Raw genomic sequence first — 27,360 nt, 5'->3', positions numbered from 1 at the left:
TGATAAACACTCAAAAATTTTGCTCACCAGCGTTTAAAGTTTTTGATTAATTGAAAATAGAAAAAAAATTTTTTCTTCTTAAAAAAAAAATAAAAATAAAAAATAAAACGTTGAAAAAAAGTTGAAAGAAGTTGAAAGAAGTTGAAAAACTCACTGCAAAGCAACTGCCGTTTTTAGAACGTTATTTTAACATCCAGTGTGCATGAGGCCTAAGAGTACCGAATAATGACTGTTGGTTTTGGCTGTTAGTAAGTCGTTTCTGAGTTTTAGGAGGGCAGGTGTCTGGAGTCCTGTGGGCAAAATCCAGACTGAAGGGGATCAAGTAGGTTATTCTCAATGAGGTGGTCGCTCAGTTGGTTGTAGACTAAACGTTCAAGGAGTTTAGAGGCAAAAGGGAGTAAAGAGATGGATCTTAGGTTAAGATTGGTGGGGTCTAGTGAGGCCTTTTTGGTATGGCATTAACAAGAGCATGTTTTAGAGGGTTGGGGAAGATGCCAGTAGAGAGTGAGAGGTTGAAGATCTGAGTTAAAGAGTGTAGGATAGAGTCAGATGGTGACCGTAGTATTTGAGAAGGAACAGGGTGCAGGAGGTTAGGTGGGCATTAGGAAAAAAAAAAAAAAAAAAAAAAAAAAAGTTTAGTAACTTCCTCTATAGTAGCTGGGTTAAAAGAGGGAAGGGAGGTTGAAATCTGTAGACCGGAGATCTTGAGACAAATTGTCTATATTATCCAGTCTGTCGCCTAGCCTGGCTGTTGAAGATCTTCCCAGAAGAAAAAAAAAAAAAAAAAAGCTATGGAACTAAAGGTTCCAAGAGGGAACTAGGTCCTCATGCATAAAACACTAGGCAGAAATAACTGGCTTGCCTATAGCAGCGAGGGGGCTCCATACCAGCTAGGACTGCCCACAGGCAATGCAGTGTTCTTTTTATGCCCAGTGTACTACTCTTATAGGCGTGTGTAAAATCGCATGGGCAAGAATGTGTCCATCAAGGAACACAGGACAACACTGAGTGATTATAATACAAAATTAAATAAAAGTAAAAATGTACATGTAGCATGTGAATAAAAATTACAGGAAGCAGCTTCAGCAAGCTTTTCTAAAGTGCAAAAAATACCCATTATGTAACATATGCCTATACTATTGTTTGAAGCACAAGTTCAAATAAAATGTCTTAAAACTACAGTCTGCATAAAAACACTCCAAAAATTCCAATGCTTCAAGATGTGGTGCTGTGGCATCCAAGGACAAAAAAGTTCCACTCCTGTGCACAAGGAACAAATTGTGGCCCACAGGGGGCTTAAAAGCAGAAACACTTGACATTTTAAAAAACAGATGCTATTACACTTGGATGTACAGGTGGGTAGTACAAGAAACTATATGCACACCACACAAGTGTTCTGGGATGACCCAGGACTGGAGGTTTGAAACAAACATCGGACAAGTCTGTAAGAACTGTGTGATGCCATCAATTCTGCTGATAGATTCCCCAAATGCGAATATACGATTGTCATATCTAAGGATATATATATTTTTAACTTTTTTCTCCAGTAAGGGGCTTAATGTGACCATAAAATAAATCAGTAAATGCCATTATACTGGGAGAAAAAGACAAATGCAGTTACCAGGTGCTCTACTTTGTGATATATCCACCAGCACCACCAGTTGAAGCAAGTGTTTTGAGAATATTTAAGCCTAGTACACTTTTGGCCTGTATGTTTGGCAGCCGGTCCAACAAAAGTTGGCTTCTGTCGGATGTGCATGTGGGAAAACCAGCAGCCAAACGACTCCCGATCAGCACTCTCAGCCGACACAGGTACAGTTCTCCATTTCCGGGAGAAGGGGCCGCTGCCCGGTCTCTTGTAAGTTCAGCCCGCTCCTCCATCTGCCACCAGACCAATTAGAAAGCACAGCACGCTTCACACATGTTCAGTAGGGAACCCGCTGTGAAGTCGAAAGGCTTCACTGCTGGATTCCCTTACCAGGAATGGCAGTGGCTTCACCCGACAGCTGATCTGAAGATCGGCTGGGGTGCCAACATCATGGGCTCCCTGGACAGGTAAGTGTTCATATACAGTGGTGTGAAAAAGTGTTTGCCCCCTTCCTCATTTCCTGTTCCTTTGCATGTTTGTCACACTTAAGTGTTTCGGAACATCAAACCAATTTAAACAATAGTCAAGGACAACACAAGTAAACACAAAATGCAATTTGTAAATGAAGGTGTTTATTATTAAAGGTGAAAAAAAAAATCCTGTGTGAAAAAGTGATTGCCCCCTAAACCTAATAACTGGTTGGGCCACCCTTAGCAGCAACAACTGCAACCAAGCGTTTGCGATAACGTGCAATGAGGCTTTTACAGCGTCCTGGAGGAATTTTGGCCCACTCATCTTTGCAGAATTGTCCTAATTCAGTTACATTAGAGGGTTTTCGAGCATGAACGGCCTTTTTAAGGTCATACCACAACATTTCAATAGAATTCAGGTCAGGACTTTGGCTAGGTCACGCCAAAGTCTTCATTTTGTTTTTCTTCAGCCATTCGGTGGTGGACTTGCTGGTGTGTTTAGGATCATTGTCCTGCTGCAGAACCCAAGTTCGTTTCAGCTTGAGTACACGAACAGATGGTCGGACATTCTCCTTCAGGATCTCTTGGTAGACAGCAGAATTCATAGTTCCTTTTATCACGGCAAGTCTTCCAGGTCCTGAAGCAGCAAAACAGCCCCAGACCATCACACTACCACCACCATATTTTACTGTTGGTATAATGTTCTTTTTATGAAATGCAGTGTTCCTTCTACGCCAGATATACTTGGACACACACCTTCCAAAGAGTTCCACTTTTGTCTCATCGGTCCACAGAATGTTGTCCCAAAAGTCTTGGGGATCATCAAGATGTGTTGTGGAGAAATTGAGACGAGCTTTGATGTTCTTTTTGCTCAGCAGTGGTTTTCTCCTTGGAACTCTGCCATGCAGGCCATTTTTGCCCAGTCTTTTCCTGATGGTGGAGGCATGAACGCTGACCTTAACTGAGGCAAGTGAGGCCTGCAGTTCCTTGGACGTTGTTGTGGGGTCTTTTGTGACCTCTTGGATGAGTCGTCGCTGCGCTCTTGGGGTAATTTTGGGCGGCCGGCCACTCCTGGGAAGGTTCACCACTGTTCCATGTCTTCGCCATTTGTGGATAATGGCTCTCACTGTGGTTCGCTGGATTCCCAAAGCTTTGGAAATGGCTTTTATAACCCTTTCCAGACTGATGGATCTCAATTACTTTCTTTCTCAATTGTTCCTGAATTTCTTTGGGTCTCGGCATGATGTGTAGCTTTTAAAGATTTTCTGGTGGACCTTACTGTGTCAAGCAGCTCCTATTTAAGTGATGCCTTGATTGTGAACAGGTGTGGCAATAATCAGGCCTGGGTGTGGCTAGAGAAATTGAACTCAGGTGTGGACAACCACAGTTATAGTATGTTTTAACAAGGGGGGCAAATCACTTTTTCACACAGGGCCATGATGGTTTGGATTTTTTTTTCACCTTTAATAATAAACACCTTCATTTACAAATTGCATTGTGTTTACTTGTGTTGTCCTTGACTATTGTTTAAATTGGTTTGATGTTCCGAAACACTTAAGTGTGACAAACATGCAAAGGAACAGGAAATGAGGAAGGGGGCAAACACTTTTTCACACCACTGTATTAAAGAACTGTGTCTTCTCACAGAATTTGTAATAAAAATCATCTTTGCCATTCTGGAGCTTCCCTCCAACCACTTTGCATATTTTATATATACTGTGATTCTGTACTTGTCAAACAGGCTTTAAAAGTCAGCAGCTGCAGTATTTGTAGCTGCTGACTTCATTTTTCGTGTACCTCCTCTTTGAGGTAATGTACCTTCGTAACTATACCCTGAGGCTCATTTCCCATGGGCAGCCACAGGGCAGTAAAAACAGACGGCTGAGCTGGTCTATGAAAAGCAACCCTTCACAGATTGCTTTTCAGAGTAACTGCATATATGAAAAGAGGCATTTCACCTCATTTTTTAGCTCCTAGACACAATGAGCATTTCACCTTTGGGGGGGTCCACTAAGAGAGTCACCATCAGGGAATACTTGTTAGCTCATTCAGGCACCTGCGCATTTTAGCTTGCAGCTCTGCACACAGAGTCATGGCTGGCACAGGTGTGCAAGCAAGAGTGCACGTGCGCCAAATGGCCTATTTAAGGAATGACCTTACTAGCTTTCAGGTTGTAACCTAATCTGCATTGTGTCTCATTCCTGACCCAGCTTACACCTGACTTGTCTTTTGCCTGCTCATTGCCAACTGTGGCCTGCTCTGCGACTTAGTCCCATAATACTGGCCAGGTGCCTGCCCTGGTCAACTCACAGAGCCAGCTGTTTACTTCAAATGTCTATGCCTACTGCCTGCCTACTAATCTGGTTAAAGAACATCCTGAACCTACAGTCAATGCAAAGTTTCCATTTAATGGTTTCTCCCCTTGGTCCAGACAACTTTGTCAGCCTGACACTCCTCCCCATACTCTACTGGTCCTTTCTGGTCACAATCACCAGAGGGTCTTGCAAGCAACATTTTTTGACATTTGCAATACAAGAGAGGTTGCCCTCATCATTTTGCTATCCTATTAGGTAGGTGACACTACCAGTCAATCAGTCAATGACGGAGCCTGAAAGGCCTCTTTGCAAGAAACCCTCTGCCAGCTGATTGCCACATTGCCTCAGGCAGTTAAAGGACTTCAGGATAACTTCAAACTTCAAAACTGAGAAGGCATATTCATTTTCTAACAATGCAGTTACCCTTCTTCAGATCGAAGTCTGTTCCTGAAGCTAAAACATTTGCATAAATTGCTTCAATCCCCTCCCCAGAAACCAGGGTCCCTTCGGCTGTAGGTTGTAAGAAATTCCAAGCATTCAAGAAACCCTGTCATCCTTACTTCTCACTCCACTCCAGAACATTTTCATTTCAGGTTACTAAATTAAAATTTGTCATTTCTCTGCTTCAGGGGGATCCCGGTCATGGGCCCAATACCTCCTTAAAAAGCACCATCCTGCTTTGGTCAGAGACTCGTTTTACTACTTTTGCACTGTTATACTGCCATGTCATTTGACTGCAGAGAATCTGATTAGTAACCTGCGCCCGGGCCAAAGGCCAACAGAAGACTATGTAGTTTTTAGAATTTAGTATTTTAGATTGAGTATAGATACTAACTTGATTTAGGCAGCACTCAGCTATTTCATTTCACCTTGGCCTTTCCACAACTTTGAAGGTGGAACTAGCCAAACATATTCTCTAGAATATTTGGTTTGTCTCACTAATCAGATTGACCGATACCTAGGGTAGACAGATCTAAAATAAAACCAGTAGCTATGAGGCCCCAGACTGTCAGTGACTACTACTTCTGGTACCCCACTAGCATGACTACTAAATTTCTGTGGACCAGCTTTTTGTTGCCTTACCTGGCCTCCAATGAATGGCATAGGTGATGGCAAGGCAAGTTCTGTACTCTGCCTCTACTGTGGGGACACAAGCCACTTTCTACAGGCCTATCCCATAAGACAATGGAAAGCACTGACTGACTGGTCCCATGTAGTTTAGCCTACGAAAACAAACCAAGCTTGTATAACTCCTAATCATACTGCAGCTTAACCACAATCCCAGCCATTGTTTATGGGGCTCGAGGAGGTTTTATGAACTCAGCTGCACAGCATTGACCATCTCTTGGCATTGGGGGGGGGGGGGGAAACAGGGATTATCTATCCATCCGGCAGATGGTACTGGTATCAAGTCCAGCCTGGTTCCTCAAAAGACTCTTCTACAATTTCTGTGTTACTTCTTCAGGACCCAGAGTTACTGCATCTGGATATCATTACCTTGCCCTAGCTTCCTGAAAGCCCTGGTTAAGAACCCATAACTGTTGCATCAACTGGCTTACTAAGGAAATCAACTTGACATTCATCTTGCATCACAAGCACTGCCACCCAGGTCACCATTGGAAGATTTTCCCTCTTATTTTCCTGGGGACAACAAAATTTGGGATTTTCTCTTTTACTTTCAATGCCAATGGTAAACAGGACACAAAGCCTGACAGGTGTTCTAATCCATCTGCACTCACTTTAAAGGCCAAGTTGACCTTCTGGAGAGAGACTGGTGATGAAACATGTTGCATCCTATTTAGGGGGTAACATGCTTCAGTGCTAGTCCCAGTACTTTAATACTTTCAATTTGTATGCAATCAGGCAGGCCCTTGCACTACATAGTTGCAGGTAAATCTAAAGGTAATTGAATAAGAAAATTGTATAATGCAAGACCTGCCTAAATTAGACTTGACCAAATTTAAAAAGGCCCTTTCCTTATCAAATGAAAAATGATATTGCTTATGAGCTAACTTTGGTAAAGAATCTTAATATCCATGAATTGTTTCATACCTCCCTAGTAAAATCAACAATAACCAATTCATTTACACGTCAAGATCCAGAGACTCTGGGTCTGTTTTTCTAATGAACAAAAGGATGAGGCCATCCTGGACTGCATGAAGATGTCAGACCCAGCTCCTCCTCAAACTGAAGAGCTTCAGTCCTGAGGAGAATTCCTGAAAGCAAATCACTTATGCCGTTAGCCTTCACATCACTGGAAGATAAGTAGCTTAGGGCAGCATCAGACGGCTGCAAAAGACACTGGTATACATACCCAACGTGTTTACTGCTGTATCATTAACAAAAAAAAAAAAATGACAAGTGACATAGCTTCCAATTCGGTATAAGCCTCATGTAAATTCCTCTTCTGTTGAGAATCTTCCCCTGTCCTTAACCCCCTCCAAGCCATAATATACTGGCGCAGCAGCGGTTACTACAACAGGCTGTCCTAGGCTCAAAAGAGCCTGACTATACCCGGCCAGACACTACAACTTCATTGGCCACAAAAAAAGTGTAGTACGGTTGATACGAATGCTGATCTGGGCAAAAGGGGCTGTCAACATCAGGTTCCCTTGATGACAGCCTGTCAGAGCCCCTTAGTTTTATTAAGATTGTCGCTGTGACCGTGTAGGGGAGGGGGCTGGTTTGACAGAGGAAGATTTTCACTAATAGAAGTGGAATGAACATAATGGACACAACCTACTTAAGCTATGTCCCTTGTGCTGATTTTTTTCCAGTTTGTGACTTTGGCTGCACTTAGGCCTTGTTCACATTGGGTGTAACTGAGGTCATTTTTTTTTCCCAACAATAAATGTGTTATACTTACCTGCTCTGTGCAATTCTTTTGCATACAGAAGCCCTGATCCTCCTCAAGTCCCCCACTGATGCTCTTGTCCCCTCCCTCCTGTCCCCATAGAAAGCTGCTTGCTATGGGGGTATTCGCGTGTGCTTCCTCCCGGGCTCATTCCCACCACCTCCCTCCTTCCTCACTGGCTGCAATTTACAATAGTGGAAACCAATGGCTCCCACTGCTGTGTCTAAGCCAATCAGGAGGGAGAGAGCTGCTGTTCTCGTGCACACCACTCGATCAAGATTGGGCTCAGGCCAGTATTAAAAAGGAGTCTGCGGGCAGGGGAAGACTGCACACACAAGGTTTTTCTTTTTACCTTCATGCACAGAATGCATTAAAGGAAAAAAAACACACACACACACACACACACACCTTTAGCTTTTGAACCACTTTAAACAAAGCACGTTTGCCCACACCAGATGCACTGGTATCCTGTGCATCTGCATGCACACAGTCCCATTCATGTCTATTGATACAGTTGCAGCTAGACACAGCAGCTGGTCCCAATTCAACATCCATGTGAGTGCCCCCAAATGAAGAAAGTGCGTGTTCGGGGGGGGGATACCCACACAGATGTCAAATTGGGAGCAGTGGCCATGCCTGTGCAGTTGCTGCCTGTACATCCCCATACAGGCAAACATGGTCCTTCGCTTGGATATACGCTGAAGTACGCCTGTGTGAAAGAGGCCCAAAGAGGGCAAAGCATATCTCTCCTTTAAAAGAGATATCTCTCTCTCTCGATATAGAGATATATTATATATATATATATATATATATATATATATAGAGATATATTATATATATATATATATATATATATATATATATATATATATATATATATATATAGAGATAGATATATATATATAGAGAGATATATATATATAGAGAGATATATAGAGATATATATATTATACACACACACACATAAAAAAAGTATTGAATGCTTACACACCTAACAACTGTTTATTTTCTGATGCAAGAGCAATAATAAAAAAAAATAATATATAAAAACAAGCCTGACTCTAGTGGCCAACTGTACAATGTCAAACCAATAAGCCAGAAAATATTTCAAAGAATAAAAACACTCTAGGGATCAAAGGACATGTCATACATTCCAGTCTCCAGAAATAATTTCTATATCTACATACATACATACACTAATATAAAAAAAAAAAATTATATATAATATTTATATATATAATTTTACACACACACACACACACACACACACAATGCAGCAGTTAATGCAAGTACACAACAGATGGAAAAGGTGTTTATGATTATTATGTGGCATGCAAACTGCAACAGTCATTAATAAGCGCAAGGATACAATGAAGAGCCATTAGCTTTAGTGCATAATAAATGGACTTAAACCACTGCATACATTTTGTTCTCCCAGTTAAGAAAAAAGCAGATGCCCAAGTCATTGATTTCTTAGTATACATAAGCAGATCATGCTGCAAAGGTTAACACAACTGCTTTATATATTCAAGACTCCAAACAGTCTCTAATGATGCTCATAAGTAGAAAGCACAGGGGCTGGCTGCATCCAGACCAGGAGCTATGAATGCAAACTTGTCACGTGATCGTTATCGAGGCTGTGACGTTAAATTCAGCTCTGTCAGAAGACAGCATAAGTCAAAGCCCACATATAAACCACTGCCTCCTAGAGAGGCAGAAGCAGCCTGGGAAGCTGTCTTGCTTCTCTAGACCACAGCCCTCCCCCCTGAAAGAAGCTCCGTCTTCTTCTCAAGCTGCCTAGCAACAACAAAAGAGGAAAATCCTCTCTACTATTTAATTCAACGCGGCTACTATGTTCTTATGGTGTTTTCTCCAACGGTACAAAGATCTGGCAATGCTGGCATGGATACAGATGGATGAAAGCTGCATTAGGGACAAAGGGCGAGATCTGTGAAAGATTTCACTACAGCAGAAGCGACTGGGAAGCCATCTGGGTGTGCACAGAGGAAAATGCTGGAGAAATTTGAATTTCTCTGCTAGAGGAATAAGCACAATGCCCCGGACTGGAGCAGGCGAAAGGGCAAGCTGCAAGCAGACGGACAGCAGGCACAAGCAATCACAGAAGAGAGATTACTGAAGTGCGCATGTTTCTGCTCAATCCGTTTGACCAAGCGATGACATGCCAAAACTATCCATCTTTCAATAGGTATATTCCTACAACAATGAATTTGTTCAATAAAACACAGGTATGTTAAACTGATGTTTGTAAGGATTCCATTGTCAACCATGTTTTCTGTGGATTGCTTTTGGGGGGTGGGTAAAAGTGGAATATTAACCTTAATAATTAGTTGTTTGTTAAGCACAGCTGTTTATGGGATGATATTAAATGTGAAAAGACAGCTACAAAAATATAACAGAATCTGGTAGGGGAGGAGAAAATCTGCAATATGAGATGAAATAAATCCCTTTCAAAGTAGGTCATATTTAATCCTTATCTGAAGTAATCTCCTGTCTGATGAACCTAGCATGCTGTTGAGATCAGTGCATCATTAAATTAGATGCCAAAATGAAATAAGGACTGAAAAACATTTGCATCTTAGCGACTAAAATTATTGTTCTGACTAATACAATTAGCAGTAAGCGACAGCATTGCTAATGACACTTCTGAGGATGAAAAAAAAAATCCTGCTTTCTTTGCATGTAAAACACTGCAGGAACTGCACTCGTTCCTAATGTTTTCAAGACACTATAAATCATGGAAGTGTGGCCAATATAAAATGTGCTTACTTTGCCCTGGGCACTGCAAGCTGGTAATGGAAATGGTTTTACGGTACAACATTCAGAGGCTGGGGAGGGATATTTTGGAATACAGGTTAAGCTGGTCAGGGAAAAAAAATAAAACATTCTGATGCAGATCTATATATCTTGCATGGCAACCATGAATAAGTGTATTTCAAGACTTGCAGATTGTTAAAAGGAACCCATTTATTCTGCATGGCCTATTTCATGCCACTGAGTGTAGCAACAGACAAATGCTTAGCTGATTCAACCAACATTCAAGCAATATAAAATACAATTTCAGTTTTAGGATTCCTTAAGAGAAGACCTACAGGACTTGCATTTTCTCAAGAAGAGCAATTAAAATAATAAAATTAGCATGTAAGGTACAGCAGGTTAGTTTTATGATTTAATTAAAAAAAAAATTTTTTTTTTATAATATACATACATACATACACATACATATACACATACACACACACTCTCGTGTCACACTTTTGGGTATATGTGAAGAAAGAAATTGTTCACAAAAAATAAAAGTTATTACAACAAATGGAAACATCTGAGACTGTGAAAACTATCCAAGTGTTTTAATGCTTCTGAAAAGCTATCGCATCTTTATTACTCTGACTCTTTTCACTAGTTAGAAAGAGGCCCCATCCATATCCAAAGATAACACTGTATTAAATACTACCAGTTTTATGATAGGGGGAAACTTGCCTGCAGTTCATTAAATCTTTCTTGCAGGTTCAGATTAAAGAACATGCCAGGACTATGGAAAAAGCTTTATTTGGTACAATACCATAATAACTTTTGTAAAATGATGGAGCACCTTAAACTGAACATGTATAATATATACACACACACACAGGAAATACATTGGTAATGGTTGAAGATGTTCACACAGCGTGGACTTTGTGTTTCGAGTAGTTACTTCCAGACTGTGGTTAACAGAATTCACTCTAAAAACAGATTGACCTGATGCAGAGATAGATGTATGAAACACATGCCACTCTAGCTCCATCTAGAGGAATCAATTGAAATGAGATGCATTTATGATGCCTTTAAAACGATCTATTTGCTTTAAATCCTATTCATTTCCCCTATTTTTTAAACTTTTTTTAAACAATTTTTTAACTATTGCACCTGTTTTAGGCATCAAGCTAATGGTTTCCAAATTTAAAATGCCATTATTACAAGACTTGACAAGGAAGTTACTAGCCCTGAAAATACATTCTGACAATTGAATGTTTTCATTGACTTTAAGCCGGTCGCTGTCTATGGGAAACTAGCTAAGCAGTGTACTGCGACTAATGTAACGTGGCTCCAAATTACAATTCCGAAACCTGTACATGACAAGTTCCCCGACCACTATTCCACCATTTATGAAAATATAAAAGATGTGTAGCCAAACCTGGGAGTAAGAAACTAGAGATTTTTTAATTAACCTTATAAAATTGATGACTTAAACTTTTATGGATCTTTACAATCTATTTCTTTGTTTCTACAGAACGTATAGGAAATGGTTCACAGAACACCGAAAAATGAAGAAAGTCACTGAGATATAGACTGCCCTATTACTGGGTTGGGATTGATAAACTGAAAATTAGTGCAGATGCAGTATAACTGCACTGGGATTTCAAAAGCATGCTTCAGTGGAGGAGACGTCATTGCTGTCTTGGCAAAATGACCTGGAATAGTAAAAGGTCACTTTTTCGCACCCATCTCACAGGGCTTTTATCACTGGTGTTTCTGTTCGCCACATTGCTGTTCTGTAACCATCACAATTCATTCACTGGCAGAATTGGACTAAAAGAAAATCCAGTGACGCATTCGATCCGTGGATTCAAAGCAACCAAAACTGAAACCAACAGCTCACTAAGGAATATCTGGAAGGATGCCATTCCACAAACATGGAAGCCTCATACCACTTTTAACCTAAGTAACACAGAGCCACAACAACAAGGTGTTACCGGTCTGGAGAATACTTTAAGCACCAATGGCAGTGTTTACAGTGAAAAGGGCTGGGGTCGACAAAATGTATACCATTACAAATATATTATTAATGAGCCAGAGAAATGTCAGGAGAAAAAGCCCTTCTTAATACTCCTCATAGCTGCAGAACCAAGACAAATTGAAGCTCGACAGGCGATTAGGCAGACCTGGGGAAATGAAAGTCTTGCACCAGGAATCCAGATTGTAAGGTTGTTTCTTCTGGGTTTACACACCAAGTTAAATGGGTTAATTGAACAGGCCATAGTGGATGAAAGTAGGCAGTATCACGATATCATCCAGCAGGAATACTTAGACACTTATTACAATCTCACCATTAAGACACTTATGGGTATGAACTGGGTAGCAACATACTGCCCCCATGTCCCATATGTCATGAAGACAGACAGTGACATGTTTGTTAATACAGAATACTTGATAAACAAACTACTGAAGCCAGACCAACCACCAAGAACCAACTATTTTACAGGGTATTTAATGAGAGGCTATGCACCCAACCGTAACAAAGACAGCAAGTGGTACATGTCACCAGATTTGTATCCAAGTGAGCGTTATCCTGTGTTTTGTTCTGGAACTGGGTATGTTTTCTCTGGAGATCTAGCAGAAAAAATATTCAAGGTCTCCTTGAGTATTAGACGATTACATTTAGAGGATGTGTATGTTGGTATCTGTCTAGCCAAGCTGCGCATTGACCCTATACCCCCACCAAATGAATTTGTATTCAATCACTGGAGAGTTTCATATTCTAGCTGTAAATATAGCCATCTAATTACCTCTCATCAGTTCCAGCCTGGTGAATTGATCAAATACTGGAATCATTTACAACAGAATAAGCACAATGCTTGTGCCAACGCAGCCAAGGAAAAAGCCAGTAGGTATCGGCACCGTAAAATGCACTAAGGACAAAATGTCTAGGGAAAAATGGAAACTGGAATTAAGAACGCATGGGCAGTGACAACCTTAACTAAAATTTAAATGGAGTGAAAAATTATTTTTTTATTTTTAAGAGTATATAAACCTATATGGGAAAACAGATGAAAAGAAAACTGTGGGGGGAGAAAAAAAAATGTGTGTTTATTCTGTGCAATAAGAAGCATGCACACTTCTGTGGTATACCTGATATTTTATGTGCCAATAAAATACAAAAGAACACATTTTTAATACAAATACAAAGCAAGATTTGTGGTCCTTTTTATAATACAATGTTCTATTCTAGACAACTTTTATTATGGGGCAAAAAACTACTATGGAGAGGGAGAGAGAAACTGCAATATTTCATAAAATCTAAATTCTATGAACATTTGTAAGGGAAATCTAGGTAATGTACGTAGTCACTTTTTACAAAACAGGATCTTTAAAGAATGTCAAAATGAGGATTTAATTTCATGCATGATCACACGCTTGGGTGTGGGACATTTATTTAATCATCACCGGGTACATATTTGACATGAACAACTCAAAGTCTAACTTCTGTAACATAATTTAGAAGTAGATAACAAAATATAGGTGTTCACACATCTTTAGCCTAATATATCTTTTCACCTAGTACAACCGCTGAAGCAGTTACAACATCCTTGAAATGCTAACGCGTTTCAGCCTAAGCCTTCCTCATACCATCATGCTACAAGGAAGACTTCGTCCAAAACATGTTAGCATTTCAAAGATGTTTCTAACGGCTTCAGTGCAAAATAAAAATTCAAAAGTAGAGATCTTGTGTCAGCTTTTGATTTCTATGCACATCTCTCGTGCTCTAATGTAAACAAAATTTGGGATGTTAACTTGAATTAAACTCAGGAACTATTAAAGTCTTACTTTCAATTGGTTTACAGTGGATCTCTAGACAACACAATGAAGTATATGATCTGCCTAATTTGGTTGAAAAATATATTACAAAATAGGTCCCAAGGATTTGTATGTAAAATAACTTGAAATGTCCCCTACTGTTAAGCCTATGCAAGGCATTGGGAGGAATATCAGTGGCAACTACTATGAAACAGAACAATGCAACCATCTCTCATCTCTGATGGGGTCTCTGTTACTCCTCCATCCAGACTGGAGACACCCTACGACAGGAAATCTGTCACTGGCTGGATAGCTGGGTGCAAAAAAAACGTGACAAAGCCTGAAAAAGAAAACTACTGCAGCCACCATGTTTAAGAATTGGTAAGCTGCATTTTTGGGGAATAGTTTAATACTGCTTTAACTGGGTATATAGCTAAATATACAGTCACAATACTCTGAATCTTTAACCTGGCAAAGGATATTTAACAAGACATGATCCAACACAAGACCTAGAAAGAAGGTCAATGAGAAATGGAGAAAAGCAGAAAAAAATAAAAACCTTCATGAACCGATGAGAGAATTAAGAAGGTGAAAGAACAAGTGGTAGTTATAATTATTCCCGTACCTAACTTCTGCAGCTGCCCCTCCCCTGAATTCTAAAGTAAGAAGCTCAGATCATTTAGAATTAGGGGTCACGCTTTGCAGGGCAGTCTTGACAAGACAGTGTGGCTTCGAAATTTATGTGCAAATGTATGCAACAAAAACCTCTATTCTTACTCTGAAAGGCTAAAAAGTATAATTAAGTCTTCTGTGCTGCCTAGCTGAATAAAGCGCTCGGTAATTTGAGTATTGTTCTGGTATCAACATGTCAGCCTTTAAGCCAATGGGGATATTAGCTTTAAATCTCTGGGGTGTCCACGTCCATTTTTATTAAAAACATGCACAATCAAAAAACTTGCTGTAACAGCTAAACAAAAAAAAAAAAAAAAAACGGCTGAAAAAGTGTTAGCTGGAGTTAAGCTTTAATTTGTTAGTCAAGTCCATGTAAATCTGCTAGCGCATCTAAGAATATTAACTACCACATTTAATGAATGGTAAGCTTCAAAATATTTTATTTCTGTGTCTAGGTTTTAGGCCTGGTTCCCAACAGTGCGATTTCCAATGCAGCTCGTGTCACATCGCATGACAATGGAAAGCACATTATTCACTATGGTATTCATTCACATTAATGCAGCATAGCACATTTTTGAAAAAGGTACCAGCACTGCATGATTATGCCGATTGCTGGGAACAGGCACCCTAACAACCAGTGACTGTTCCTTCCAGTTGGGGATTCCCAGCTAACAGCAAAATGTAAGCAAAGGAGTCTGTCATTAAAAATAAAGAGTGGGGGTCCCTCACAATCTATACAAGGCCCTTTAAGGGGGAACCTCATGCTGGAAGAAAAAAAAAAAGGGGGGGGTAGGGGCTGTGACTCTGGAGAGAAAAAAAAAAAAACTTCAGTCACGACCACCTCAAAGAACATCCCGATTGCTAGTTTATTGCAGTTTCATTTTTGCTAGTTCATAGCAGCACATGCCCATTTGCTTTTTTGTTCTTAAATCAATGAAGACATTTAAAACATAAGGTTTTCATTTTCTTTTTATAGACTGAAAACTAATAATTGGTGGGAATAATGGACCAAAGTGCAGTGCTCGGCTCATCTTCCTATATAGGGAGAGCTCCCAAAAAGTGCAGAAACCCATTACTATCATTAGTGGTAGTAAATCATCATTCATTACTTTTACCTACAGCTAAGATTATAATAAGGCTTACCTGTAGGTAAAAATGAATATCTCCAAAAACATACACTGTTCAGGAGAAATTCTAGCCAGCAGCAGCTGGTGACGTCACCGGCGCTTGCGCTCTGAAGGAACGCATGCGTGCAAGAGTTTCGGCTGTGGCTTGGGCCAGTCAAACGGCTGCAGCGGACGAACCTGGAAGGAAGACTGGGTGAAGATGAACTTGCCCTACAGAGCATCGCTGGAGGGCTTCCTTTTCAGGTAAGTCCTTCATAATGTTCTAGTATGCAATTTTTTTTTTTTTTTTTTAACGAAAGGCACTATAGAAAAAAAAATGGCAGTTGTTGCAATTTGTTATGTCACACGGTATTTTCACAGCGTTTTTTTTTTCTTCAAATGCAATTTTTTGGGGAAAAAGATAATTGTAATGAATTAAAAAAATAAATAAAAAAAATGCTTTAAAATTGTGTCTGCCTGTGGAATGGTATTTAAAATTCTACATAGGCCACACTTTAATTGCCTTTACAGGTTACCAGTTTAACGTTACACAGGAGTTCTGGTGCTAGAATTTGTGCACTCGCTCCGACATTCGCGACAATACCTCACACGTGTGGTGCAATCAATGTTTACAGATGCATGTGGAAGTAATGTATGCGTCCGCATTTGCACGTAAGCACGGTGGGACGGAGCGCTTGAATTTTTTTTTATAACTTTTTTTGGGATTAACTTTATTGCTATCACAAGGGAAGAACATCCCCCTTGTGACAGCATGGGCCATGACAGGTCCTCTTTATGGAGATCTGGGGTCTATTGGAAAAAAGTCTAAAAAAGTCCTGCCAGCTGCTTCTTTGGAGCGGTGAAGGCGCAGTGTGTTTACCGCTCCTCCACCGCTGCTCCCCATTGAAATCAATGGGGCAGCGATGTAATACCACCGGCAAAACGCCGCTATTGCACCCCGCTAGCGGCCGAAATGCGGCGCATATCCGGCGGTAAAACACCGCTAAAAATAGCGGCATTTTACAGCCGCCGCAGTGGGCGGTGTGGTGTGAAAGGGGGTCTAACAAGGGGTGGGATTTTTTGGATTTTATGGATGTTGTCAATCATAAACCTACCAACCGGTTCTACAATGGGACCATACTACCAATGTTGTTTTATAATTTGCACAGTGCACTTTATTTAGAGACACCATCAGATGGTGTTAGAGTTTGTTGTATATGTCAATCACAAATTATTGTGTATCAAAGTATGTTGATATGTCAATACTCAACATTTGATTCTAAGTGTCGGTTCACACGGAGGTAGCACGACTTGCAGCGCGACTGCCTCAAGCGACCTGGACACGACTGCTGCGGCGACTTGCAAAATGACTTCTCTATAGAAGTCAACGCAAGTCGCCTCAAGTTGCCCCCAAAGTCATACAGGAACCTTTTTCTAAGTCGGAGCAACTTGTGTCGCTCCGATTAGAATGGTTCCATTGTCCAGAACGGCATACGACTTGTCAGGCAGCTAAGTCACCCCGACCCTCAGCGCTGCACTGTGTTCACTTTATTCATTCACATCATTCTTGTTAAGATTGTAGTGCTGGCTGCTATTGTTCATGTATGTGTATAGCGCAGAGTTTTTATATAAATTCCTAGTCATAGCAATGGCTCAGCTGTAAATAAGTATTGGTTTCATAGATCAGAACAACCTAAGCCACCTGTTGCCCAAAGATCATTTCCCACAATCCTGATCTGCAACAGCTGTTAAAGTCTGTATGCCAGTGTGCCCAGACAAGATGTAAAATCATACAAAGTATTACAACATATATGCAAAGCTCCATAAAGAAGCATGCCCATGTGAAAATAAAGTCTCAGCTCTCCTAGCAATTTTACCATCATGCATTTGTGTGTGCATGCTGCTAGGAGGGGAGCGTTCCCAGACTGTTTTGAATAAAAGTTTAATGCAGGACATGCCCTCCAACTAGGAGGATAAAAGGCAGTATGAGCACACCCACCAAGTTCATTCTGTGGGGAATGTTGACATCAGGGAGATCCAATAGCTTTAGGAGGCGGGCTAAGAGTGCAAGTCCTAGAAAGACTATATACTGTTTATATGGCGCACACAGCGGGCACACCTGTTAGGATAGAAAATGGGTCACTTGGGCCAGCTTGGCCCCAAGGGACTGTTTAAAGTCAGAGCTGAAACCAGCTTTAACTCACAGTAAGTTGCTCAGGAAGGAAGAGAAGAGAGACGGCTTCTATTATCGGTTTTCTTTTCCCAGAGAAGACAGCATACAAGCTAAAGTCAGAGGCAGAATTGGACCATTACATAACTTGTACGGTTTAACAAAAATATCAGTCCATCCAGTTTAACCTCTGTGGGTGTATCAGTGTGTAATCCTTTTGGTCTCTACCATTTCCCATAACCCTGTATATTGTGTTTTCTAAGATGCCCATCTAAGACTTACTTGATATTAGGATTGTCCCTATACTAGTATCAGTGCCAATAATGGGTATTTGCAGGAGTATTTGTACTGCAAAAATAATTACCAGAGCTCGATCTTGATCCAATGATGTGCACAAGAGCAGAGGCTCTCAGATGTAGAGAGTCTCAAATAAGTGAATTAAAACAGATTTCAAGGTGTAATTAAGGTGGTTACGAAAGGTTCTAAACCAGTGGTCCTCCAGCTGGGGGCGGGACTCCCTCGGGGACCAATGATGATTTTCCAGGGATCACCGAATCCTGGGCTGTTCCTGAAGCCCGCTACACTCTCCCAGCCTTCTTGCGACCCCCCCCCCCCCCCCAGGACTGTCCCTTGAACCTGTGGCTGCCCAGCTAGGCTGTTTCTTGAGCCCAGGGCTACCCACTTAACCTCTTCGCAGCCGCCCATTCAGTCCACGGCATGGCTGGGGGGCTGAGACGAGAGGTCAGCTGAATGTGAAGTGGGAGGGGCTAGAGGAGACCCCCCATCTCCTGATTTCCGCATAGGTGTCACTGCTACGAGACATCAAAGTCGAAGACAATGAGTAACACAACATGTGATTATAGTTGCCATTAATAGTCCCCACTACAGTTCTCAGATCAGCAGATGACCTTGATCAAGGTCTATAATGACATAAGGAGTGGAGAGGAGAGTTCCATGAGCTTATTGTTTGATTAGACATCTATATTCACCCATTTAATTAACATCTGCAGGATATTTATATATGGAAGCAACTTATAAAAACACTTTTTAAAGACTTATTATCACCTTATGAACATACTTATTCATTTCACTCACAGATATATATTAAGTGTTTTTTAAACAATTTATCTTATTTTTACTTTCACTAATTTTTGAATATATATTTTTTATGATTACCTTAACACATTATTTTAAGTTTATGCACCATTGTGCAGGATCACTTTTTATTCATTGTTTGGCGTTTTGTGAACACTACTAGATTTTGCTGCAGGTCTATTTCATGGTACTTTGTTGCACTGAAATTACACTTTACTATTGCACGTTATTTATTTTTGCTGTTGTGTGAACTTATAGCTTTTGCTGCAAGCCTATTTTTTGGCACTTATATTGCAGTTTATCATAGCACTTTAGTAATTTTTTCACTTTTTTTGTGATCATCTCTGATATTTATCCATATTGTTTACACATAGTAGCGCAAAGGCTGCTTCTGTTTTTTTTAAACATGTAACACTGCTCATTATTGAACAAATACCATAGGTGTACCAGTAAGGTCCCTTTCACACTGGGGCGCTTTTCAGGCGCTACAGCGCTAAAAATGGCGCCTGTATTGCGCCTGAAAAAAACCTGGCCCCTTTCACTGCAGTGTGAAAGCCGGAGGGATTTCACACTGGAGCAGTGTGCTAGCAGGATGGTGAAAAAGTCCTTTGGAGCAGTGAAGGAGCGGTGTATTCACCGCTCCTACCCAATGAAATCAATGGGGTAGCGCAGCTATACTGCCGGCAAAGCGGCGCTTTGCGGGCGGTTTTAACCCTTTTTCGGCCACTAGCGGGGGTTAAAACCGCCTCGCTATCGGCCACATACCGCCGTTAAATATAGCGCCGCTTTACCGCCCACGCCGCTCCCGCCCCAGTGTGAAAGGGGCCTAAAGGTTCAAATAATGCCCATAATATATCAGAAAAATGAACAATGGAAACAGATTTAAAAGCAATCTAAAGATTTTAAGCACAAGAGTTATTGGCTTTGTTTTGCAGTGCAATTCAATTACCTTCAGGTTTACGGGATGGGATTTATCACTTCTCACTCACCATTATGATCCCAATTTATGCCTTCTGGAGTTGCATTCTGAACTCCAAAGAAATCAGAGCACAATCAGAATAAGTTAAAAAAAATAAAATTAACAAAAAAATATACATATATTTTTGAGAGGAGACCCATCAGGTGACAGTCTTGTGACCAAGCTCTCCTCCAATTAGCAGGTTCTCTCTGCTCCATTAGGCAGGGAGGACACTAAAATAGCAAAATGCAGGCCGTGTTCAGAAGAAACTTTGCTGAATATAGCGGAGAGCAGAAAGTGATATATCATCACATTGCCTCTGTGTAGGAAACACTACTGTAAATGTTATGGCTGTTTAAAATGTGGCTCTCTACATTTTCAAGTAGCCAAAGACAGGTTCAATTTTACAAGAAAGCCAAAAATGAATAACCAAAAACTTCTAATAGGTGCCTCAGAATTCTGCACTCTCAGGAACCTGATCTAACCTATAGAAATCTCTCGGAATGTTAAAAATGCAGCACTCACACAGAATATATATACTCACCAGCCACTTTATTGGGTACACATGTTCAATTGCTTGGTAACACAAATTGCTAATCAACTAATCACATGGCAGCAGCTCAATTAATTTAGGCATCTAGACTTAGTCGAGACGACTTGCCGAGCACCAGAATGGGGAAGAAAGGGGATTTAAGTGACTTTGAACGTGGCATGGTTGTTGATGCCAGATGGGCTGGTCTCAGTATTTCAAAAACTGCTGATCTACTGGGATTTTCATAATGAATGGTCAAAAAATTTGAAAATATCCAGTCAGCGGCAGTTGTGTGGAAGAAAATGCCCTGTTGATGTCTGAATTGTTTGAGATAATAGAAAGGCAACTAACTCAAATAACCACGCGTTACAACCAAGATTTGCAGAATACCATCTCTGAATGCACAACACATCGAACTATGAAGCAGATTGGCTACAGCAGCAGAAGACCACATTGGATGCCACTCCTGTCAGCTAACAGGAAATGGAGGCTACAACTTGCACAGACTCGCCAAAATTGGACAATAGAAGATTGGCAAATATTTCCTGGTCTGACGAGTCTTGATTTTAGCTGCAACATCCAGATGGTAGGGTCAGAATATGGCGTAAACATGAAAGCATGGATCCAGTTGGCGTTGCATAAATGGTTCAGGTTGGTGGTGGTGTAATGGTGTGGGGGATATTTTATTGGCACACTTTGGGCCCCAGGGTACCAATGGAAAATAATTTAAAGGCCATGCCTTTCGTGAGTATTGTTGTGGACCACGTCCATCTCTGACTACAATGTACCAATTTTCTGATGGCTACTTCCAACAAGCTAATGCACCATGTCACAAGGCTCAAATCATCTCACCACTGGTTTCTTGTACATAATGAGTTCCCTGCACTCCAATGGCCTCCAGTTTCACCAGATCTCTATCCAATAAAGCACCTTTGGGAAGTGGTAGAACAAGAGATTCGCATCATGGATGTGCAACCGACAAATCTGCAGCAACTGTGTGATGCCATCATGTCAATATGGAGTAAAATTTTCGAGGCATGCTTCTGACACCTTGTTTTATCTATTCCATGAGAAATTAAGGCAGTTCTGAAGGCAAAAGGGGGTCCAACCCTGTACTAGCAAAGTGTACCTAATAAAGTGGCCGGTGAGTGTGTGTACGTGTATAAATATAGAAAACTAAAATAATGTGGTTGCATAAGTGTGCACACCCTCTTATAACTGGGGATGTAGCTGTGTTTAGAATTAAGCAATCACATTCAAATTAATGTTAAAATAGCAGTCAGTACACAACTGCCATCATTTACCGTGCCTCTGATTAACCCCAAATAAAAGTTTAGCTGTTCTAGTAGGCCTTTTCTAACTTCAGTTAGACTCATCCTACAGAAAAAGCCATGGTCCGCAGAGAGCTCCCAAAGCATCAGAGATCTTATTGTTAAAAGATAGGTCAGAAGAAGGGTACACAAGAATTTCCAAGGCATTAGATATACCATGGAACACAGTGAAAACAGTCATCAAGTGAAGAAAATATGGCACAACAGTGACATTGCCAAGAACTGGACGTCCCTCCAAAATTAATGAAAAGAAGAGAAGAAAACTGGCCAGGCTGCCAAGAGGCCTACAGCAACATTAAAGGAGCAGCAGGAATATCTGACAAGTACTTGCTGTGTGGTACATGGGACAACAATCTCCCATATTGTTCATATGTCTGGGCTATGGGGTAGAGTGGCAAGACGGAAGCCTTTTCTTCCGAAGGAAAACAGCCAAGCCTGGCTAAATTTTGCCAACACACATCTGAAGTCTCCCAAAAGCATGTAAGAAAATCTGTTCTGGTCTGATGAAACCAAGGTTGCATTTTTTGGCCATAATTCCAGGATATGTTTGGTACAAAAACAATGCACATCACTAAAAGAACATCATACCCACAGTGAAGCATGGTGGTGGCAGCATCATGCTTTGGGTCTGTTTTTTGTCAGCTGAAACAGGGACCTTAGTCAAGGTAGAAGGAATTCTGAGCCGTTCCAAATACCAGTCATTATTGGCACAAAACCTTCAGGCTTGTGCTAGAAAGCTGAACATGAGGAACTTCATCTTTCAGCATGACAACGACCCAAAGCATACATCCACAACAAAGGAATGACATCACCAGATTAAAGTTTTGGAATGGTCCAGCTAAAAACCACCCCACAGACTGGGGTGGGGGCTTGCACAGGAGATGACCTCGCAATCTGACAGATTTGGAGTGTTATTCCAAAGAAGAAGAAGTCAAGATGTGCCATGCTGATAAGCTAATACTTTGAAGTCTTTTTAAGTATGAGTCTAACTGCTTGACGACCAGCCACCGTCATTTTACTGCGGCAGGACGGCACAGTCCTGCGAGCCGGCGTAGCTATACGCCGGCTCGCGGGATCGGAATAGCAGGCTGTCCGCTGCACAGTGGGGGTGCCAAGGCTCGTGGCAGATGGTCGTGATGACCACCAGCCACGAGCGTTTGTAAACACACAAATCCCTGTTCTGCGTGACAGATCGTGACTTAGACGGCTTTCACACCAAGCCGCCCATAGCATCGGCGGTAAAGTGCCGCTATTTTTAGCTGCGTTTTACCGTTGGATTTGCAGCGCATTTAGGCCGCTAGCGGGTCACTTTTACCCCCACTAGCCGCCGAGAAAGGGTTAAAACCACCCACAATAGTGGCGTTTTGCCAGCGGTATTGCAGCGCTGCACCATTAATTTCAGTGGGGAGCAGCAGTGGAGGAGTGGTAAACACCGCTCCTTCACCACTCCAAAGAAGCTGCTGGCAGGACTTTTCCTAACGTCCTGCCAGTGCACCGCTCCAGTGTCAAAGCCCTCAGGCTTTCACACTGGAGACAATGGAGCGGCAGTTTAAGGGCGGATTGCAGGCGCTATTTTGAATGCTTTAATGCCTGCAAAACACCCTCGGTGTGAAAGGGGTCTTACTATTAGCTAGGAACCACGATCCATCACTTCCGCTAAGTCAGTCCCCTCCCCCTAAAGTTAGAAACACAAACAGGGAACACAGTTAACCCCTTGATTGCCCCCTAGTTAACCCCTCCCCGGCTAGTGACATTTTAACAGTAATCAGTGCATTTGTATAGCACTGATCGGTATAAATGCCAATGGTCCCAAAAATGTGTCAAGTGTCCACCATGTCACAATAAAAAAAAAAAAGGCTATAAATTTATTCCCCATTTTGTAGATGCTACAACCTTTGCGCAAACATACACACATACATATATACATATATATACATATATATATATATATATATATACATACACATATATATATATATATATATATATATATATATATATATATATATATATATATATATATATATATATATATATATATATATATATATAAAAACTGGGAAAAATAAAATAAAAATGGGGATATTACAGCAAAAAAAAAAAAAAAAAAAGTACAAAATTGTGTTTTTCTTTTTTCATTTACGCTTTTTTTGGTTTAAAGCGCAAAATATAAAAACCGCAGAGTTGATCAAATACCACCAAAAGAAAGCCATTTGTGGGGGGGGGCATCAATTTTGTTTGGGTACATCGTCGCACAACCGCGCAATTATCAGATAAAATTGGCGCAGTGCCGAATCGCAAAAAATGGCCCGGGCATTCAGCAGCCAAATCTTCCGGGGCTCAAGTGGTTAAGGGTGTGCACACTTATGCAACCATATTCAAATTTTTTTTGTTTTTACTTCCCTCCACCTAAAATATTTCCGTTCAATTGAGTTATACAGTTTATAGGTCACATTAAAAAAGGTGGAAAAAGTTATGAAACAATTCATCTTTGTTTCTTTTTTTACATTACAGAAACCTGATATTTTATATCTGCTGTATGTGTGTGCATATATACATACATACATTTACATATCAAATATTTAGAAATGCATAAATGACACAGAATATTTACAAAAAGCCAACTAGTATAACATTAATTTAAAAATAGCTTCTTAAACTGCAGTGATAATTGAAGACAATTGCAATCATAAAGCAGTCACTAGACTGTATAGGGGCTGCAACATACCTCCTGTGTGAAGAGTTACTTGGTATTGTAAAACCCAATAAGTCCTGAGAACCTCCTGGCTGCATAATGCATTCATCTCCTTTGGCAGCCTCAAAGCAAATTTGCAATTGAGATCACTAAAACATGTAACAATCTCTCACTATAAAATTGGGATGGGAGCCCTGTTGAGTATCACAGTACCAAGGATCACTTCACATAAAGAAGCACTGTACACTATGTTCTTGCTTGACGGCTATAGAGTGTGTGTTGTCCAATTCTTCTGTGGGCACTAAGAAGAGCTTCTGGCCTACCTCCTTATTTTAGTGAATGGGCTGCCATATGCGTGATAAGCGAAAACGCTCAGAAAATGCCCCCAAAAAAACGCACGTGGGAACATAAGATGTTACATATTTGGCAAGGCTGAAAAACATCACTAGTGTGTGTGTGTGTGTGTGTGTGTACACACACACACACACACGCACACGCACACGCACACGCACACTGGGAAAGAGGACACACTCATGAATTTTAAAAAAAATTAAGCCATATAGATACCAAACATGTCACACTTTATAATTGCATGCACTCGTGGAATGACGACAATCTACGGTACCTAAAAATCTCAATGGGTGACGTTTTAAAAAAAAAAAAATCCGGTTACCAGGTTAGAGTTAAAGTTAGTTAGAGGAGGTCTAGTGCTAGAATTATTGCTCTCGCTCTCACGATCGCAATGATCTCACATGTGTGAGTTGCACACTGTTTACATATGCGGGCGCGACTTCCGTATGCGTTTTCTTTGCTGTGTGACAGTAATAGGTGGTGCCAGGTACTCTTTATGGCGGGATCGGGGTCTTTTAGACCCCCCGATCCCTCCTTTACACTTCAAAGTATTCAGATGGCCATTTTCGGCGATTCTGAATACCGTATATATTTTTAAATCTGGCGCCATTGGCATTGTCATGACGTCACTTCCGTGTTTACAATTAGGAGACTGGAATGAAGCCGCTTACGGCTTCATTCCAGTCCCTCCCCAGCCGCCGGAGGCATTGGATGTGCGATTGGTGCTCCCGAATGAACAGAAGCCCCGGTAAGAGCAGCGAGGGTGGGGGGTGGAGACGTCTCCTCCCGCTCCTCCGGCATAACAGCCGACCCAAGCGTCCTTATGAAACGCAGGTGATGGCTAGACCATTGTTCCTAATTTTTATGGATGGTACCAATATTTAAAAAAACGGCAGCAATATATCCCTGGGAACTACAGGCCAGTTAGCCGAACATCAATAGCCTGCATGCTATTGTAGGGGGATCATAAGGGAATATATGCAAGATTTTAATAAAGAAAATGGTAGTCCATGGCGATTCATGCAGAACCGTTCTTGCCAGACCAATCTATTAACGTTTTATGAAGAAGTGAGCTACCATCAAGATAAAGAATGGCATGTGGATGTGGTGTATATGGATTTTGCAAAGGCAATTTGATATAGTTCCCCACAAACTTTTTTTTTTAAACAGGTTTTAGAAACTGAGGTCTGTCGGCATGGACCATAGGGCGAGTACCTGGATTGAAAGCGGACTACATAGGCGGGTCCAAAGGGTGGTGATAAATAACGAGTACTTGGAATGATCTGGTGTGGCAAGTAGTTAAAGACACGTGGCCATTTACTGAAATTGGAAGACAATAGTAATTGTGTAGGCCTGTGAATGGGCCTGACAGCTGAGCGTCTGTCCACTCTGTCATCTTACAAACTAATATAAAGATGGCCATACACTAAGCAATCTGATTGTACAATTTCCTTTAGATTTACCAGAAGAGGACCCACCTGAACAACACATTTCATTTGCATCAAATCAGTCAGGCCCTTGCACAACAAATGATGGCATATTTAAGGAGACTGTACAATCGGACTGCACAGACAATGGGTGGAAACTAGATGGGTTTTACAGTAATGAGGGAGGTGTGGTCCAGACAGGTGAACACACCCCATCATTCCCTCTTTTGTGATGCAGCAAGGAAGTGCATGGTGGGATATGATCTACTGAAAGAGATGGAATAAAAACAATAAAAAACAAAAACACATTTAACATCCAGACAGATGAAAGTTCAGAGCTTTATAGATGAGGTAAGCAAGAAATGCGCACATTGGGATTTCTGGGCCAGGAATGACATTAAAAGAAAAATGCTTCTATTTATAAGTGAAATTCTGCATGTAAAGGTGAACATGGCTTTTAAAGCATAACTTGACCTAAAGGGGAAGTTTCACTTTTTCTTCCTCCTCCTCCTCCTTCTGGACTTTTTTTGGGAGGGAGGGACCTAGTTTTGACACATGCCAGAAATTCGCAGGCATTGCCTCAAAGTTTTTCAACCTTCATTTTAGAGTTGAACCCCTTAACATATAAATTTAGCTTTCTTTTACATACCAGGATTACTGTCACGAGGGAGTAGACCATTTATTCAGTAGTACAATGGTCCATTTATGGAGACAACAGGAGTATATCCTACCCCGGTACGTCCTCCATTTCCAGCTCCTAATCACATATCAGCTGGTTTAGAGCACCAGCACACTGACTCTGAATCCCGAAATGGAAGGTGCTCAGTGCATTCATCCACTACAGAGAATTCAGAGTAAACTATCTACTCGCCCTCTCCGTCCTACAATCAGAACACATTAAGAAAAATACATGGGCATGAGTTCTGCAAAATGCCAAGATTACAGTAACCCCCATAGCAACCAATAACGATCCATCTTAAAGAGGAACTGCAGTCTGCTCACAATTTGCAATAAAAACATCTTTGCCATTCTGGAGCTTCCTGCCAACCACTTTGCATATTATTTTATATATACTACTATTCTGTGCTTGGCAAATATGCTGCAGAAACTTCACTCCACTCAGCCCGGCTGCAACTATTTTAAATGGGCAGCTGAAGCTGCTGCCTGTTCACTTCCTGGATTTACACAGAGGCACACCTCCAACTCTGCAGTTTATTGGCCCT

General features: G+C 41.0%; 2 protein-coding genes across 3 annotated transcripts in view; one reads left to right on the top strand and one right to left on the bottom strand.

Moving 5' to 3' along the window:
- The window catches only part of CDC73 (cell division cycle 73), a 196,007-nt gene that overhangs the window by 92,594 nt on the left and 76,053 nt on the right, over positions 1-27,360 (bottom strand). The gene's annotated exons all lie outside the window — the stretch shown is intronic.
- Positions 8,907-13,191, top strand: LOC143928063 (beta-1,3-galactosyltransferase 2). The gene is made up of 2 exons (XM_077452674.1): positions 8,907-9,473; positions 11,516-13,191. Exon 2 carries the CDS (start codon positions 11,653-11,655, stop codon positions 12,916-12,918), a length of 1,266 nt encoding a protein of 421 aa, XP_077308800.1. The 5' UTR covers positions 8,907-9,473; positions 11,516-11,652; the 3' UTR covers positions 12,919-13,191.

The sequence above is a fragment of the Lithobates pipiens genome, unplaced genomic scaffold, assembly GCF_037356315.1.
Source record: "Lithobates pipiens isolate NorthernLeopardFrog02 unplaced genomic scaffold, aLitPip1_a1.2 Scaffold_23, whole genome shotgun sequence".
NCBI classification, from domain to species: Eukaryota; Metazoa; Chordata; class Amphibia; order Anura; family Ranidae; genus Lithobates; species Lithobates pipiens.
This window is presented reverse-complemented; position numbering and strand designations above follow the sequence as displayed.